Source organism: Neophocaena asiaeorientalis, unplaced genomic scaffold (assembly GCF_003031525.2).
Source record: "Neophocaena asiaeorientalis asiaeorientalis breed wild unplaced genomic scaffold, Neophocaena_asiaeorientalis_V1.1 scaffold345, whole genome shotgun sequence".
Lineage (NCBI taxonomy): Eukaryota > Metazoa > Chordata > Mammalia > Artiodactyla > Phocoenidae > Neophocaena > Neophocaena asiaeorientalis.
Window position 1 is genome coordinate 757,167 of NW_020175181.1, and position 19,039 is coordinate 776,205.

Consider the following 19,039-nt stretch of genomic DNA (forward strand, 5'->3'; position numbering starts at 1 on the left):
AAAAAAAAAAAAAAAAAAGTAGGTGACAAGAGAAAACAGGTGCTGCATTCACAAAAGATATCTTAAGAAAAGTCATTGAATGTCATAGCTGGAAATGATCTTAGAAACCACTGATGCTGATACCATCATTTCACAAAAGAGAAAACTGAAGGCCAGATTGGTTCTGAATTTGTCCAAGAGCACACAGTTAGCTAGAGCCAGAGCCAGGACTGGAGTGCAGGTCTTTGGCTCCAGTTCAAGGCTCTTTGCTGCTGCCAAAGGCTGCCTGATCAACATTTCCATTTACACGCCAGACCATAGTTCTTAATGAGATGCGAAGCTTATGAAAATGAAGAAAATCAAACAATCTCATTTTATGAGTTTGACCTTTAGTCTTTCATCTCAAGTCTGTCATTTCTTTCACTGAAGAAAAGAAATATGGTGGTCTAGAAAAATGCATATGTGTACAACTGTGAATAATCTGAAGGCATTGGAAGCGGGGGTGGTTTGCTGGGTTGCCACTAATGTAGAAAAAAGGCGCAGCTAAGTGTGAAGACTTGTATTTTTCTCATTGTATAGGTGATGGGTATAAATTAGCACTAATTACTTATTTCTTTTTTATCATTCCAGATGGTTAAAGGTTAAAAAGTTTTTCCAAGGATTAGTGGTGCATTGAAATTGTTAAAATAGATTATCCTTGCCAGGCTGTACATACGTGACTGTGATTTCCTTTTTCTTTTAGAATTTACATATCAGACTAAAGATGCTGCGACAGGAACTGCTTCTATAATTGTCAGTAATGAAGGTATGTGTTTCACATATTGGAGTATCATTTCCAGAACTAGAGCAGAAGCATCAATTTTTACCCTATTCCTATGGATCTCTTACCATAACCACCACTCCAAGTTTTAATGTATGGTCTTTCCAATCTAAATATATATGTTGCCCTTTACTTATACTTCCCTAGTTGATCATTCAAATACAGAATTGTCCATCCAATACATATGAAGTGGTATAGTTGCCTCAAAATTATACTTATATTCTGTAGCATCCCATTACCCTTCATGTGAACCCAGAATTGATATTTCTCTCTAAAGTAGTTAAGTATTCATCTGTCATTTCAGTTACACTAAGTAAATAAATGTAAATAGATAGGTGCAAAAGAAAGTTGATGAATCATATTTATAGAATATTTACTGAGCAAATGGCAGCAACCAATTACTTCTAACTTATTGTTAGTGTTCAATTTTGTCTGCTCTTTAAACAGCAACCAAATCTCAAAAGTCTATATATACAGCTATGCCTGTCACGAAGCCTTGCAATAGTTGAAACATTTGTCTTTTAAAAACAGTAACTTCCAGGACTTCACTGGTGGCACAGTGGTTAAGAATCCACCTGCCAATGCAGGGGACACAGGTTCGTTCCCTGGTCCAGGAAGATCCCACGTGCCGCTGAGCAACTAAGCCCGTGTGCCACAACTGCTGAGCCCGCATGCCACAACTACTGAATCCCACGCACCTAGAGCCCATGCTCTGCAACAAGAGAAGCCACCACGATGAGAAGCCCATGCACCACAACGAAGAGTAGACCCCGCTCACCGCAACTAGAGAAACCCCGCGCACAACAACAAAGACCCAACACAGCCAAAAATAAATAAATTTATGGGGGGAAAGAAAACAGTAACTTCCCTTTACCCTCAAGTAAACTTTTCATAATTGCTGCCAACTATTTTAAGTATAAAAACACCTACATAAGATTTTTTTTCTTTTTTTTTTTTGCGGTACGCGGGCCTCTCACTGCTGTGGCCTCTCCTGCCACGGAGCACAGGCTCCGGACGCGCAGGCTCAGCGGCCATGACTCACGGGCCCAGCCGCTCCGCGGCACGCGGGATCCTCCCGGACCGGGGCACGAACCCGTGTCCCCTATATCGGCAGGCAGACTCCCAACCACTGCACCACCAGGGAAGCCCTACATAAGATTTTTTAAAATTAGAATTAACATTCAGAAGGACCAAGCATTTCATGGAGCACCTAGGACAGAAGAACCTACTGCATTGTGAGAAGTCACGAGTGCGTTGTTTTAAATTAGGATTTCTCACAATATGTCTTTTATTTATAATGCAGTTTCACAAAATCATTTATCATGAAGTTATGGTATTTTTAGTTCTACTTTAGTGATCTCAAAGTTGCAATAACAACCCCCCAAAAAATATATTCCACTTACAGACAGTAGACAAAAGATTTCATTCTAACAACAGTCTGTGTCCATTATTTTAAGCTACATTTAAGTAATTATTGCTGCTAACAGCAGCTCATTCCCTGTCTTAAACCTCTTTTTTGTGTTCTAGGGATATCGAGTTCTGTTTCTTTCTTATCTGTGTAACAAAATACTGCATTTTCCGTGCAAAGATATTTAATATTGTGTATGGGGTGCCTGTTATGGTAGACTCTGTCTGGTTTATAGTGTATGGTAATGCCCTCGAGAGTATAGATTGTAGTAGAAGAGCTAACACAAATACCCAGAGAGGCAACAATCAGCATCTTTAAATGAAGGGATGAGTAGCAGTTTTGACAAGTTTAATTTGAGGCATGAACAAGCTCGCCATATGGCAGTGTCCACCAGACAAATTTCGTCTTGGGCTTTGTCACTCATCAGCCAAGGCCAGGCCAGAAATGTCTATTCAGGAGTCAGCAACACAGAGCAGCAGTTGACTGTAGCAGAGAGAATGAGGTCACTGAAGGAGAAAGGCGAGGAGGTATGCTGTCTTTCAGTGTGCGGGTACTTTGAATTTTTCCAGTACTGAGATAGGGTTTATGCTGAACCATCCCCACTTTATTAAGTCCTCCTTGGCCAACAGACACATCTGTGGTAAGATGATAGGCCAGCATGTGTTCTGCGGTCAGAGGTAATTTTAGGTCACGTCTATACAAGATCAGCACAAGCAGCCTAGAGCACAGAAAAGACTGATGCAACTCATCCCCCTAGGTCAGGCTGTCCTATAGGATATAATGCAAGCCACGTCCATAATGTTACAGTTTCCATTAGCCACATTTTAAAAAGTAAAAAGGAACTGGTAAAATTAATCTTAATATATTCACTTAACTCAATAGATCCAAAATATTGTCCTTTCAACGTGTAATCAAAATGTTCTTTAAAATTAATGAGGGACTTCCCTGGTGGTGCAGTGCTTAAGAATCCGCCCACCAATGTAGGGGACACGGGTTCGAGCCCTGGTCCAGGAAGATCCCACATGCCACAGAGCAACTAAGCCTGTGCGCTACAACTACTGAGCCTGCGCTCTAGAGCCCGCAAGCCACAACTACTAAAGCCTGCACGCCACAACTACTGAAGCCCACGCACCTAGAGCCCGTGCTCCACAGCAAGAGAAGCCGCTGCAATGAGAAGCCCACACACCGCAACAAAGAGTAGCCCCCACTCACCGCAACTAGAGAAAGCCCACGCGCAGCAACGAAGACCCAATGCAACCAAAAATAACTTAATTAATAAATTTAAATAAATAAAATTAATGAGATATTTTACCTTCTTTTCTTACAACTTAGTCTTTGAAATCTGCCACGTATTGTACGATTGAAGTACATTGCAGTCTAGACAAGCCACATTTCAAGTGCTCGGTCACCACATGTGGCTTGTGCTCATGACTACCGTATTGGACAGCACAGCTCCTGAGAGTTCACCTGACAGAGAAAATGCACCACCACGCCTCCCTCACTTGTGTGGGATTGTAGAGAGTGGGTCCAAGTGATAAGCATACAAGATTCCTTAGTCCTGCTTCTGTTTGATCTCGTACAGTATAGGCCAAATATCACTCTCTCCCCTGCCTTAAGTTATCTCATATAGTTTTTCATGTTTGATATCATAAAATGTGTTTTGATTTACAAAATCACTTTTCTGAATACCCTGGGGTACACACATGAACTGACTGCATGTTAAAGAGCATGAGTTTTTAGCATTAAGCAAGCTGATTCCTATTTATACTCATCATTATGACCTCTGTCATTTAGGATTCAGAATCTTTACCACATATATTGTACCAGCCATTTCCCATAAGAGAAAATTTTTAAGTATGTTATATATAATTCATCAGCTAATATTCTTTGTAAATATATAAGAATATTGATAAGGGAAATCTTTTGTTTTAGATTTTTTCTCAAGATGATCAGAATAATGTGATACCTACAGAGATGTAAAGGAAGATCCATTAGGAATACGAAATTTAACCTGAATGGCTTAGAAATGCTAGAATTAATACTTACAACACATTTTATATATAATGACTTTCTAAGGGTGATTTTAACATTGCAGGATGTCGTTGCTTGGTTTTGCTTGATTTTTAATATAAACATGTAGAAATTCTTTATAGGCCAGAATATCATCGTTATAGTGGCTGGAGCAAATTTACTTTTGAATCCTGAAGACCTGAGGGAAGCAGCCAGTGCCATTAGCAGAGCCAAAGTAATGATCTGCCAGCTAGAAGTAACTCCAGCAGCTTCTTTGGAAGCCCTGAGAATAGCCCACAGCAGTGGAGGTAATTCTACACATTTGTCCTTCTTTCTGTAAAAGCTTTTATCACTGTCTCAGTGAAAGTTAACCTTTCAAGTTAAGCAAAGCCATACTTTTTCTGCAGTAAAATATTCTTTCTCCCATCTGTGAGATTCACTGTCTTCCTGTAGTTCTCGATAATGTTAGAAAACCTTAAAAATAGTGAAAAAATAACATGAGTAGCATTTCTGATATTTTGAAATACAAATCTCCAATCTAGTTAGCAGAAATAATTCAGGTAGTAACTAGAATCTTTGAAGCAGCCCATTGTCCAAGATACACTCTTAAGTAGTAGAATGAGTTCCATTCTGACAAGCAGAGGTTAAGCTGCAGGTCATGTATAATCACTGCCCAGGTACATTTGGATAAATATCTCAAGGAACTGAAGATTTGTTCTTTCTCCTTTTTGTAAAACTTTATTGTCTTTTCTATAAACAACAAAGGATTATTTATATGTAATATTTTCTTTGTTGTCAGTGTCCTTTAAGCAGCTTTTTGTTTTGTTTGATCTTTGACTTTGGAAATTTTCAAACACACAAAAGCAGGCAGAATTGTATAAGGAAACCCATCACCCAGCTTCAACAGTCATCGACTCGTGGCTAATATTGATTCATCTGTTCTCCCACCCACTCCCCTTCTCTCAACCCCAGCACATAACCAACTTTTTAAAACTCCAGATAGTTTCTTTCTGTTTGCTTCTTTTTTACCACCGACTAGTGGGGAAAGTGTCTTCTGAGTTAGAATCCCATTTCTGTTCCTTGTTAGCTTTGTGGTCTTAGCAGAATTATCTGATTTTTCTGAGCCTTGTCTGTTAAATGCATACAGAAATACTCCCCTACAGAATTGGTCTAAGAACGAAATAAAATATGATGCCAAGGATGGTGTAGTACCTCTCAGTAAACACCAATTTTCTTTTCTCTTTCACGTCTCTCTTTAAATTAAAATTAGGATAATATCCTGATCTCAGCACCCTTTGGTCAAAAAAATCAAAATAAAAAGTAGCCACTCTAAGACAGTGGCTTCTCCTTGATATTGTGGCCATAGTTCTGTGAATTATACTAAGAAGGAAATAGGGAGAGAACCACATTGACTTTTCCAGATAAAACTTTCTCATCAAGATACAAAACCAAAAAAAAGAAGAAGAAAAAGAACAGTAAGTGTGTGTATGTATCTGTGTGTTTATATAAGTGATTCTCTCAAAGTGTATAGTGTTCTACATAGCAATAAATGGAAAATAAGTTACTGAAATGATTTTGTGGAGAATTTTAAAATGTATGTCCTGATTTAACAAATTTCCTCTTGGCAAAACAACATGCTGTGGCAAATTCTCACTGACATTTAATGTATTTTTAATGGACTCAAAGCTGTCAGAAAGAATTTTAAGCCAAAACCCATTTGGTTACATTTTCTCAGGGTGTCACAGATAAAGTCTAAGGCTTATGGTGAGCATTCTCTGCAATGACTGCACTCATCGTAATCAGGTGATGTGAGTACACCGTGCCACTTCATTCATGTTCCTGTCTTTCCTTGTACAGGTCAAAGTATATTCTCATGGAACTTCTTTTTTTCCTACTGTCCCTTGCTTCTCAGAGATGACTGTTCCCTCTGTCCTAGTCTAATGGCCTGTCACCTACCCATCTTGTGGCAGAGAGAAAGGTACAGGAACCACAGTTGAGGAGCTAACCTCTCACAGGTGAGGCTAGAGTTACCCGGAGGGACAGGCAGCCTGACTCGGGCTGTCATTTGTGTGGGGGGGGGCGTCCAGCAATGCCTCCTCCATCACCTGCCAGGCGGTTCTTCTAGTCGAGGAGCTGGAGGATCTGGGGCATCAGGAATGGGTGGGGGTAGGTGATGGAGGGCCAAAGATCACCTAGCCTACTTCACATTGTTACTGAGAGCCAGCATGCCTAAGTAGTGATTCTGCATGATCTTTCTTATATAGTAATATTGGAAGTAGTAATTCCTGCACTTATATGTACTTTACAGTTTATAAAGCACTTTCATATATATTTGATCCTCAGAAAAACCTTATGACAAAAATATGGCAGGCATTCTTCTCCCAGATTGAAGGCGAGAAGACAGACTCGGAGAGGTTAAGTAATTAGCTCAACCAAGGTCACTGTAGAAACCAGGATTCCAGACTCCAAGACCCAAGTTCTGTATCCTAGAGCACGTTTTAAGTAAAGAAACTGCCACATCCCATTGATATCAAGGAACTGAGCCTTTATGAAGAGAATCTCTAGAAAAGTGAAATCCATGAATTGTAACAATGTCCAACATGTAGCCTAAGCTTTGAGTGTTATTACTGCTCGAGTCACAGAGACAAGACCCTAGAGTGTTCTCAGCAATGTGTCCCCTATCTGCAAATGCCCATGCACACAGGAGCCTCTGTCTAGAACTCAACTGGTCCCCATTTGGTAGTTACCAGTCAGACACAGCTTAGATTTTATACTATGAGTGGTGTGTGTGTGTGTGTGTGTGTGTGTGTTTGAATTTAATGCGTCTTCATTCTCACCTGAGAGAAGAGTGGTACAATGAAAGGAGCACTGATTTGGGAGTCATGAAGTACGGCTTTGAATTCAGAATCAATCACTTACCAAATAGGGGACCTCATGCAAGTAAGTCAGTTCCTTGCACTGAGCCTCATTTTATTCTGTGAAACAAGGGAATTGGACTGAGAGCTCTCACAGTTCCTCAGTGTCGCAATGTGAGAATGGGCTGATCACAGAGCAGGCCCGGCAGAGCATAAAGACCTGTTGAGTGCTGAGTGTCCTGTCCGTTACCCCACAAGGCTGCATATGTGCTAATCAGCATTATTCCATCTACAAGGAAGATGGTAAAATCCATGTCATCATCATCATTTATGGGTTTATTATCACAACTCCCTTATCTATATACTTATCTGTGTACTTCAAGCAGTGACGTTTGAATTAAACACATTGTATAACTGGATTATGTATCAGTTGTTAAAATACAGAGGAAAAGACCCCCCGCCTTCATCTTTGAATATACTTTCTCCGAAATCGCTCTCTTTACCAAAATGAAAGCACTGGTTTTAAACAGCACCTGCAACACCAAAAATGACTTGGGAGCCCTCTACAGCCCCCTCCTCTCTAGGTCACAGTGGTGTGAGGTAGGCCCACGGCAGAGCTGGTGGTACAGCTGCTTGTGATGAAATTATGCCTGTTGGTTCTGGTCTTTATATCCATTTCAAAGCAAATGGGACATTACAGGAACAATTATAAATAATTGAGATTGTAAGATCGCCAAGATTAAACTCTCGGTAGGACACAAAATATCTTTTAATGACACTTTAGTCCTTTTCCATTTGGCAAACAGAATTTCTTGGCTGGCCACCTTGACTTTCACAATAACATGGTCCAGCACATAGCCTAAGCTTTGGGTGTTTTTGATGCTCAAGTCACAGAGAAGAACCTCTAGAGTGGGAGACTGCCAAGCCAGTGTTTTGGGTAGCCCAACCTTCCTATGGTTTCTTTACTTGGGGTGATTTTCTTCCCCTGTTTCTCTGAGCTCGTTATTAGGGCCTTCTTAACTGTCCAGCCCCCTGCCCTCCATGGTGACATCATTAAGAGCTTCCACCTCATTTTCCTGTCTTTGCGCCTGTACAATTGCTTCCCTGGGCCTCACCAGTTCCTCACTGACATTATTGCACCAGCCATTGACATGCTGTTAAGACAACTGGGAGTTTAGTCCGTCATACGTTGTAATGAATAATAATTACTGTTGGGTGCTGTCAGTCACCTCTGCAACTTCAAGTTACTCCATGGTACATCCTGTGTTCTCTAGTTTTGCATGGTTCCAGGATGACATCAGTTTTTTTTTTCATCTTGACTATTACAAATTTGCATTCTTCTTTGATGAACTACATCTACTAGTTCTTCGCTTTTTTTTCATCATGGTGAAGTATTCATGCTTATTTATGGTAGCATGAGCCAAAGAGACTCCTTTCTTTATGGTATTTTCACTTTTCCCCTAAATTTAGTTATTAGACTCTAAGCCTATGTATCCAGTTTCTTTTGGTAAGAATGCTTTCCCTTGGTAACATACAGGCAAATAAGATTTGCTTGATTTTTATACAGTATTTACAGTCAAATTAAATTGTAGAATTTCTCAATCCAGCAGTTGTTGCTTAAAATTCAATGTCACTGTTTCTTTAAAATTTGTTTTTGGGACTTCCCTGGTGATGCAGTGGTTAAGACCCCTCCTGCCAATGCAGGGGATACGGGTTCGAGCCCTGGTCAGGGAAGATCCCACATGCTATGGAGCAACTAAGCCCATGTGCCACAACTACTGAGCCTGCGCTCTAGAGCCAGCGAGCCACAACTACTGAGCCCACGTGCCACAACTACTGAAGCCCACGCACCTAGAGCCCGTGCTCCTCAACAAGAGAAGCCACTGCAATGAGAAGCCTGTGCACCACAATGAGGAGTAGTCCCTGCTTGCCGCAACTAGAGAAAGCCCATGTGCAGCAACTAAGACCCAGCACAGCCAAAAATAAATAAATAAAATAATTTTTTTTAAGTTGTTTTTATTGTGAAAATTTTCAAGTATGGTAAACTCATATATACTCTCATTTAGCTTCAACAATTATCAACACTTGGCCAATCTTGTTTCATCTATACCCCAACTTATTACTCCCATCCCCCATTGCAACCTTGGATTATTTTGAAGCAAAACCCAGACATTACATCATTTCACTCACAGTGTACTCATTTTTTCTTTTTTTTAATCTGTTGTGTATCTATACACTAGCAATTCTTTTTTTAATTAATGAATTTATTTATTAATTTTTGGCTGCGTTGGGTCTTTGTTGCCGCACACCGGCTTTCTCTAGTTGCAGCGAACGGGGGCTACTCTTTGTTGCGGTGCACAGGCTTCACATTGCGGTGGCTTCTCTTGTTGCGGAGCACAGGCTCTAAGCACGCGAGCTTCAGTAGTTTTGGCACACGGGCTTAGTTGCTCCGTGGCATGTGAGATCTTCCCGGACCAGGGATTGAACCCGTGTTCCCTGCATTGGCAGGCAGATTCTTAACCACTGTGCCACCAGGGAAGCCCATGTACTCGTTTTTTGATGTGAGATATTATATATATTTTAAGAATTATGTCTTTGCATGATGTATAGCAGTTAATCTGTGGTCAGATTCATTCTCAGCCTTTTGTAACTAATCACTTATTAGTTTAGTGAGTAAACTCTCAGACTTTTCTATGTAAGTGTATAAATGTAAATACACATATAGTTATGTTTTATTTGTTTTGTTCAAAGTGAGGGAGATCCTACCATAGACTTTATTATAAAACTGCCTTTTTCACTTATAAATAAATTATAGAAGTCTTTATGTGACAAAACAGAGATCTGCTTCATTCTTTTGAAGAGCAGCAGGGCATTCCATTGGACGTATGTGTCATAATTTTTTATCCACTCTGATAGATACTTAGGTTTCTTTTGGTTTTTTTTCTGTTACAAGCAGAGCTGAATGAGCGTCACTGTACCTCATCTTTGCAGGCCTGTGTATGTCTGCAGGACAGGGTTAGAAAAGGAATTGCTGGATCAAGGATCTTTTAGGATAAAATGGAACTTTTATTAGAAGAATGGCTCTACCCTATTGTTGCATACTGATAGCTTGCTCTAACTTGTGCTCAGAGCTGCTGAGTGCAGCTTTGAGGATCAGATTAGGTGAGCAATGGTGTTTCAATTTAATGCTTGAGGAAAATAGGGAACAACATATTTATTTTGAAAACCTAAAAAGCAAATGGGTGTGTTAGAATGCTGGGCAATGATGGCTTTTATGCATAATTGACATCTCTGAGACCTTACAGAAGCGGGAAAACCAATGAGAGAGATTTTTGCCAGGCTAAAAACTCCATCAGAAGGCAGAAGAGATGGGTGGACAGGCAGGGGTGTTGGGCTATGGGTAAAGGACAATATAATAACAGTAATAATCCTTTACTTTTGTACAACACTTCATAGTTTACACAGGGCTCTTACATCCATGTTCTAATTTAAGCCCCACAATAACCCTGTGCAAAAATATGAAGAGCCAAAAATATACCATAGAATTTCTGTGAGTGGACATTCTGGATTCTAAAATAATGAAAATATGGGAATAGTGTTAGCCTATAAACCACTGGACGAGATCCACTGACTGAACCAAAATGTTAAGTAAGACCAAAGAAGGTGCAGCAGTAGAGTAGCTAGCCTCCCCAGGCAGAATTAGTGGACACCTTCCACAAGTCACATGCTGATACACATCTCCCTAGGAACGTGGAATGCATCAGCGCCAAACTAGCCATGGAAGAGCCACGTGGAGAACTTGTCAATACGCACGCTCACTGACCTTACCCCCAGAGATTCTGATTCAGTGGGTTTGAGGTGGAGCCCAGAAGTCAGGCATTTTAATAAGCTGTCCTAGTGAGGCTGATATACAGCCAAGTTGGTGAACCACTGTTCTAGAAGAGTCTCTGGGGACTGCAGCTAGAGAGTTTTACTCTATGAGTCTATAGTAAATTAAGGTTACTAAACACACACATAAGTCACTGGACCTGGGTAGAAGAAAGAAGACCAACCAATCTAGTTGGGCACTCTGGTGGATAAGTGTTTTGACAGAGGGAGAGCTTCCTATGAATATAAGTTCTGAATACTTAAAAAAACAATTTACAAAGTTCCAGAACAAAGGCTGTTTTTAAATATTGTGAATTGCCATGGGGGGCTTGTGTTGCTATGGACAAAGTCCTGGCCTAGAGAGGCAACCACCTTAGAAACGACCAAACCCTGGACTTCAAGCTGGAGGACCCTGGGTAGGGACCCAGCTTAACCATCTCCCAGTGTTAGAACCTTAGACTGACCTCATCTCTCTGAGGTTCACTTTCCTCCTCTGAAAAATGTACTTCTTCTAACACTGCAATGGCCGTGACATTCTCATTTTTCCTCTTTCTGCTGTCCCCATCCATCCTCCTCTTGTAGTCTGAGCTAGCTCTTAGCCTCTGATTCAATTTCTCCTCCTTTATCAACCTTTCCTTTACATTCCCAGATTGCCCACAGAAGCCAGGACTATAAGCTTTTGTGTGAATGTGTATGTTTGCATGAGTAAGTGCAACATATTTGGAAGACATACATAGGTGTTCAAAACGTGGATATGTACATGAACTTCCTACTTACCATTCTTACCAGGAAATTTTTAAGCTCTTCATTGTTTCCTTTCTATCATCTCTTTTTTACTTTCCTGGAAAATGGATTTATGAACTAGCCTTGCATCTAAACACTCACAGTAACCCACAAAAATGTTCACCAGCCTGCATGTTCACATTTATACATGTCCTTTCATGCCACAACATTCAAATTTTTCTTTAATGTTCTTGTTGTCCTTTGTCATAACTTTGTAATCACCTTAGTTGTAAATATTGATGCTTGCCCTTGAAGCTGAAATGTTGTGAAGTAAAAAGTAGAGCAAATGGACATAACAAGGAATTGCTACTAGGCTATCACGGAGATTGAGATTCCAGACTTTTCTACATCTGTAACTAAGTTGATTTTTTTTTTTTTTTTTTGCCATACACGGGCCTCTCACTGTTGTGGCCTCTCCCGTTGTGGAGCACAGGCTCTGGACGCTCAGGCTCAGCGGTCATGGCTCACGGGCCCAGCCGCTCCGCGGCATGTGGGATCTTCCCGGACCGGGGCACGAACCCGTGTCCCCTGCATCGGCAGGTGGACTCTCAACCACTGCGCCACCAGGGAAGCCCTGATTTTTAATCTAATGGGGAAAATGGTTGTACTTGGGGATTTCCCTTACTCAATGTCCATAAATGCACCATGTTAAAAACGATAACCACTGAAACCCTTTTTCACTCCTTTGTAGTAAAAACACTGTTCAACCCAGCGCCTGCCATTGCTGACCTAGACCCCCAGTTCTACACTCTCTCAGATGTGTTCTGCTGCAATGAAAGTGAGGTAAGGATGGAAGGTTTTGCTAATTCCTTGAGAAACCAAAAGACTTTCATGTACGTGGATAAAGCAAAGAAACAGGACTTACCTCATCAACTTGATTGCATGTGAATTCTTGGGCATAACGAAAACAGATTTTTTTTGGATGACTGGGATGTAGAAAAAAGGAAACTAGGGAGTCCTAGAAGAAAAAGGATTCCCTGAGTCATACCCATAATTGGGCATTTATCAAACCTCAGCTAATTTTAGTCCCCACCCTGCCCTCATACTATTAGTTTCTGTTTTCTTTTTTAATCATTCCATATTGTATGGACTAATTACTGTTATATTAGAGTTGCCAGAGATAGCAAACAAAAATACAGGATGCCCAGTTAAACTTGAATTTCAGGTAAATAAGGAATAATATACTAAACATACCATAAAATTATTTGTTGTTTATCTGAAAGTCAAGTTTAACTGAGAGTCCTATATTTTATCAAGCAGTGCTAACTAATGTACAACACTGGAGCATTTGCATTCTGTTGTGAAGACCCTGTGATTGCACTGGTGGACAGACAGAGGTTCTCCATTGATGCCATGGGAAGCCCTGGTGGCCACTCTGTTAGGGGAGCACCGTCTCAGTCCACCTGAGGATCATAATGTATATATCTGCATAAAATCTCTATCAATATATTCATATCGTGCCATCCTAAAGCATTTTAGGAAGAAAATTTCAATATTTTCCCTCTTATAGGACAAACAGTATTAGACCAGCACTCTCCTCCAACACTGGGAGGCAAGACATATTATACAATGCAACATACAGAGAAAGAAAGTTTATAATTAACGAACTATTAGTTTTTCATTTGGTGCAAAGGCTGAACGAAGGTTTCTAGGATTTCCTGACCTGCCTTTTTATTAACTTCATCTCTCAGAACATAAAGGAAATAAGAAAGAAGACTGCAACAAGGAAGCTAATTTTAAGAAGCCATAATAGGTTATGCAATATTTTTGAGCAACCACCATGGCCAGGCATTGTGCTAGGAAACAGGAATCGCTGGAGAGAGTGACCATTTCACAATAAGAAGTTAGATTACCCTCAATGCCAAACTGGCTTAGATTTCCCTGCTAGATACTTACAGAGCATCTCTAATGATTCTTCAAACACTCATCACAGCATGGACTGTTTGTTCAATACCTCTGTCTTCTCCTGGGAAAGAACAGACATCTCTTATTCACTATTGTATCCCAATGGCTATCTATTGCTGTATAATAAATTACCCCCAAATCTAGTAGCTTACAACAACAGGAATTATTTATTGTCTGTCATGGTATCTGTGCATCAGGAATTGAGACAGGACACAGTATGGCTTGTTTCTCCTCTACGATATCTGGGGTCTCATCTGGAAGACTCAAAGACTGGAATCATCTGAACCTTCTTTCACTCACATGCTTGCTAGTTGATGCTGGCCATTGGCCAGAACACTTACACATGGCTTCTGCTTGTGGCCTGGGCTTCCTCACCATATGGAAGCTGGGTTCCAACAAGATACAGTCTCCTGAGAAGGGGTGAGGGAGAGAGAGCGCAAGAGCCTGGCAGAAGACATGGTGGCTTTTATGACTTAGCTTTGGAAGTCACACAGCATCTCTTCTGGCCCACTCTATTGATTGACGTAGGGAAGTCCACCCTGGTACCCCACCTCTCAATAGAAGGTTGTCATTGTCACAGTGTGAAAAGAGCATGTATGATGTGATACATATTGATAGTTATCTTTAGAAATTATCATCTGTTATATTGTACTCTGCACAGAGTTGGCACCTAGTAAATGCTTATTGAATGAATGAATAAATGAATGAACTCTGGTCTTTAAGGAAATTGATCTCAAAGGGAACTCTATTCAATACTCTGTGATGACCTATATGGGAATAGAATCTAAAACATAGTGGATATATGTATATGTGTGGCTGATTCACTTTGCTGTACAGCAGAAACTAACACAGCATTGTGAATCAACTATACAGCAATAAAAATTAATTTTAAAAAACTTAATAGAAAAAAGAAAAATTTTTAAAGCTTAACATTCTCATAGATGATTTCTAATCATGATAACAATGTAAATTCATGCTTTAAGATATTCCCTCTGTGCCACACACAAACCACTGATATATAAATACAAAAAGAGACAATGAAAATATACTCACAAGCTCAAAAACAAGATAAATAACTCCACAGATCAGAAATGGAACAGAATCACAGAGATTCAGCCTTGGGTGTGCTGTACTCCAGTCCCAGAAGCTGGCATTGCCTCCCATGGGTAATGGGCACTGAAAGTGTGCCACTCATGGGAGACTGGAGCAGTGCCCAGGCTAGAAACCAGAGATGCTGGGCTAAGGCTTCCCTGCTAAGGAAAAAGAGTGGAAGAAGCTGCTATGCCTGCTGCTTGAGGCTATAACATATAGAAAGTTCCCAACCTGCAGAGACAGGAGGACAGAGAGCCTGCCTCTGATCAGGAAGAAAACCAAGCCAACTGATGACTTAGTGACTGGATTGGCGGTTAGTGCCAGTACCCACCAGAACAGGAACTCTCTGTTGCCGACCTAACACCTGGCTCTGGTTTAGAGACCCTTGGGGACCCAGTGGATGCAGCTGTAAAACCACTAGAAAGGCAGGGATAAACCTGATTGGAGTGAAATGTGCAGACTCTCCAACTCACTGCGAGCAGAGTGAGCCTGCAGATGAGGAAATGTACTGCTGCTAGAGATCCAGCAAAATCAACAACCTGATGAGAAATTTGCTCAAGATGAAATTCAAATAATAAAACAATGCAAAAAGACTTTTAAAATAAGTATGATTAAGATTCTCATTCTTTAAAAAAGGAGAAGAAATTGTGAAAGAAAAACAGAATCATAGCAACAGTCTGTGAATAGGAAAACCAACCAATTGGAAGTCCTGAAAATGAAGAAGTCATTGAAAAATTTTTAAAGCACTCATTAGAAAGATAAACATCAGACATGAACTGAAAGAGAATCTTGATCAATTCACCTGGAGGTAGAAAACTCAATTCACCTAGAAAATAGCATGGAAAGAAAAATAGTTTCAACTGTTAAAGAGGAAGTTAGCAGCTTGAGAGGCTTCAACATGTGTCAAATTGGAATGAAGGAAGAAGAGAATGGAGGGAACTGAAGAGAAGCTATGTTAGAGGGAAAACTGCAAGGTGTTTTCTAGAACTGAGAAAAGGCATGAGCTCTCAAAAGATCAGAAGTGTGTTAAAAGTACCACATAAGATAAATAAATGTAACTTTCTGCTATCATACATTTTAGTGGAACTGCATAAAATCAAGGGGTTTAATAAAGATAAAAATATTTTTAAATAGCCAGAGGAAAAAGGATTACATGCTTGTAAAAAGGGAAAATGGAAAAAACCAAATTGTCCATGAAAGAGAAACCAGATTTTGTTTAAACTGTGGCATGTATCTGCAGTGTGGAACACAGTGCAGCTTTTTTAGAAAGCTACATATATCAGCACAAATTTTACAATGTTAAGGTGAAAAGTACAATACTAAATAATATATGTGGAAAATATCACTTAATTTCTTTAAAGAAAACTATTGGAAGCAAATAAAGTAAAATTTAATAAAGTAAAATGTACTAAAGGTGGGTGGTAGGTCCATGAGTGTTTGTGCATTATTTTTCATGTTCAGGGTTTTTCATTAAAGAATAGCTGTTTAAAACGTTTTTAAAAACCAGAAGAAATCGATATTTCTGAAAATAAACTATCCAACTCAACAGAAATATCCCAGTAATGAAGATCAATGCAAAACTTATAAAAAGAAAAAAGAAAGTGGCCTCACAGTATAACCCACACAGACTGAAAGAAAGGGTCTATGGAAAAGATGGTAAGGGGGGCGCTGGGGGGTACATGGTCAAGTTAACGAAACACATGCTCCTGGGAAGACTGACACCAAGAATGAGCAGACACTGTGGGATGATTTACAGGCACCAAGAAGGGTTAGTCTGGGCACATTCAGAGCAAGCACAGGAAGGGATATACCCATTCTTAGGAAGAGATAGTATATGATTAAACTGTAATAGAGAAAAGACAAAATTTGGTTATAAGCTTTCTAAGTCAAAAAGTATCATATAATTCATCTAGTCCAGTGAATTTTCAGCTGCCAATCCCAGAACCATAAAGGTTCCCTGGAGATGCTGGGCGGGTACCTGGGGGATGAGGAAGCAGGGCTGCAGCCCCTCACCCCTACTTCATCCAGAGGATTTTTTATATTCTAGGAGGAAACTACTGATCCTGTCCAAGCCCTACATTTTACAGACTTTATGTGACTTGGGGAAGTTTCCAGAGTTAGTGAGTAGTGGAGGTCTCTGAACATCAGCACATTGCTTTTTCTGCTGTATATCAGAGCCTCTCCCACTCTGCTTCCATTTGCTCAAGCAAAACAAACAAAAGAAATGAGTGGTCTGCAAACTAGTAATATGCAAAAGGCATTATGGCCCAAGAGAAGCATAAAAGAATTTAGGTATGAAATTTATGGGTATGATTTATACCTAAAATCATTGGCAGTGGCCCCTTCCTTTCTTCTTTTCCTCCCTCCCCACTTCCCTTATTTCTTTTGTAAAACTCTCTTTGTTCCTCCTAACTCTTTACTATGAAAATCATCACAAATAAGGAAAAGCTGAATGGGCAATACAGTGAATACTCATATCCTCTCCACCAAAAAAGCTGTTAACATTTTGCTGCACTGGCTTCCCCTCTCCCCTGTGTGTATTTATTTTTGTTTTGGTTGAATTATTTGGAAGTTGCAGGCATGATCCCTCACCCCTAAATACTTCAGCTTGCATCTCCTAAGAGGAACCACAATACCATTATCACACCTAGGAAAATTATCAGTAATTCTATACTGTCATCTGATATTCAGGCCACATTCAAATTTCCCCAGTTGTCCCAAGAATGTCTTTTATAGCTTTTTTGTTGTCATTGTTATTATTGTTTTATTTTATTTATTTTCCTGAGCCAGTATCTACCAAAGTTCCCCACTGCATTGGTTGTTATGAAAAAGAAGGGAGACATCACCTAGAAAAACAGATCTAATCTAGAAGCAGACCCACTTACTTATTCTCACCACAGTTTCTTTTCTTTTTGTATGTATTTCAGGCTGAGATTCTGACCGGCCTTGAGGTCAGTAGCCCCTCGGATGCTGGGAAGGCTACGTTGGTGCTCATGGAAAGGGGCTGCCAAGTTGTAATCATCACCTTAGGTGCTGAAGGATGTGTGATGCTGTCACAGAAAGAACCTGTCCCAAAGCACATTCCCACAGAGAACGTCAAGGCTGTGGATACTACGGTAGGTTTTTCAATTACAGAATCCTTTTTGTCCCTTGAAAATCATCATTTAGTAACTAAGATACTGCACCTGAATTTTTGGATCACGCAGTAGAGGCCCTTAGAGGTAATATGGGGGAAGCGGACAATCAGGCAGGAGAACTGTATCTTAACCTTTTCTAACCCACTGTAGGACTTTATACAAGTCACTTAACCTCTCTGAGTCTGTTTTCTCATCCATAAAATTGGAATATCAGTAAAATTATAACCATATTACCTATATTCATTCATTCATTAAGTATTTATTAAATACCTATTATATGCCAGTTATATATTAGGTGCATATATATAGTGATGAACAAGACAAAGTCTCTGCCCTCATGGGGCCTAGATTTTAAACAATAAACACATCGCTGGGTCTTACAAGCCTCTTGTATGGAATGAAATCACAAGGACCACTGGTTATTATATTGTAGTAATAATAGCATTACGACGTGCTTACTGTGTCTCTTTCACATACCTCTCATTTGATCTTTACAACCACCATATGAGGCAGGTACTATTATCCTCATTTTACAGATTTAGAAACTTGCTCTAGATCCTAATGCAAGGAAGTAGCAGAGCTGGAGGTTCAAAACTAAGACACTTGTGTGAGGTGCTATGTTAAGGATAAGCAGGTTAAGTGGACAAGTCACGGCTACAGAGCAGGGATGAAAAGGAAACAAGTTAGAAAAAGGCTCAGGGTTCCTCTAAAGCTGGGGAAATAAAAATTATTTGCTTATGGCCTAGACTAGAAAAGTAAGTAAACATCAAGGACAAGAAATTAGAGTTGAGGAAGAATAAAAATTTTAGGGTTTTTACCTATAAGAAACTGACATATTATTATTTATAAAATGTTTATTTCTTTGCTTAGAAAAGACTTTAAAATGTGGGTCATTTATCAAAAAAAGAAGCCTAAGGGCATCTGATGAAGTTTTAGTTAAGAATATGCATTGAAATAGATAAGTGCAAGGAATGCTTTATTACATGAAATTACATCCTGATTGCTTTTGTGTGTGTGTGTGTCTTTTTTTTTTTTTTTAAGTTACTTACTTATTTATTTTGGCTGCGTTGGGTCTCCGTTGCTGCATGCAGGCTTACCCTAGTTGAGGTGAGCGGAGGGGCTACTCTTCGTTGCAGTGCGTGGGCTTCTCGCTGCGGTGGCTTCTTTTGTTGTGAAGCACGCG

The 19,039-nt window shown here is 39.9% G+C and overlaps 1 protein-coding gene and 1 long non-coding RNA gene across 5 annotated transcripts in view; one reads left to right on the forward strand and one right to left on the reverse strand.

Annotated features, from left to right (window-relative positions):
- The window catches only part of LOC112412822 (uncharacterized), a 27,468-nt gene extending 9,844 nt beyond the window's left edge, over window positions 1–17,624 (reverse strand). For 2 of the 3 annotated variants that reach the window (XR_003005863.1, XR_003005865.1), the window contains exons 1-2: window positions 13,619–17,624; window positions 12,588–12,680 (exon numbers count right to left, since the gene is read on the reverse strand). This is a non-coding gene — a long non-coding RNA (uncharacterized LOC112412822). Of the gene's footprint in view, window positions 1–7,136; window positions 7,362–12,587; window positions 12,681–13,618 lie in introns of all 3 variants that reach the window. The other variant, XR_003005864.1, reaches the window with a different exon arrangement.
- The window catches only part of RBKS (ribokinase), a 75,139-nt gene that overhangs the window by 23,544 nt on the left and 32,556 nt on the right, over window positions 1–19,039 (forward strand). For both annotated transcript variants that reach the window (XM_024764556.1, XM_024764555.1), the window contains exons 4-7: window positions 722–784; window positions 4,361–4,525; window positions 12,414–12,505; window positions 17,647–17,835. In XM_024764556.1, coding sequence (XP_024620324.1) covers window positions 722–784; window positions 4,361–4,525; window positions 12,414–12,505; window positions 17,647–17,835 — 509 coding nt within the window. The remainder of the gene's footprint in view (window positions 1–721; window positions 785–4,360; window positions 4,526–12,413; window positions 12,506–17,646; window positions 17,836–19,039) is intronic.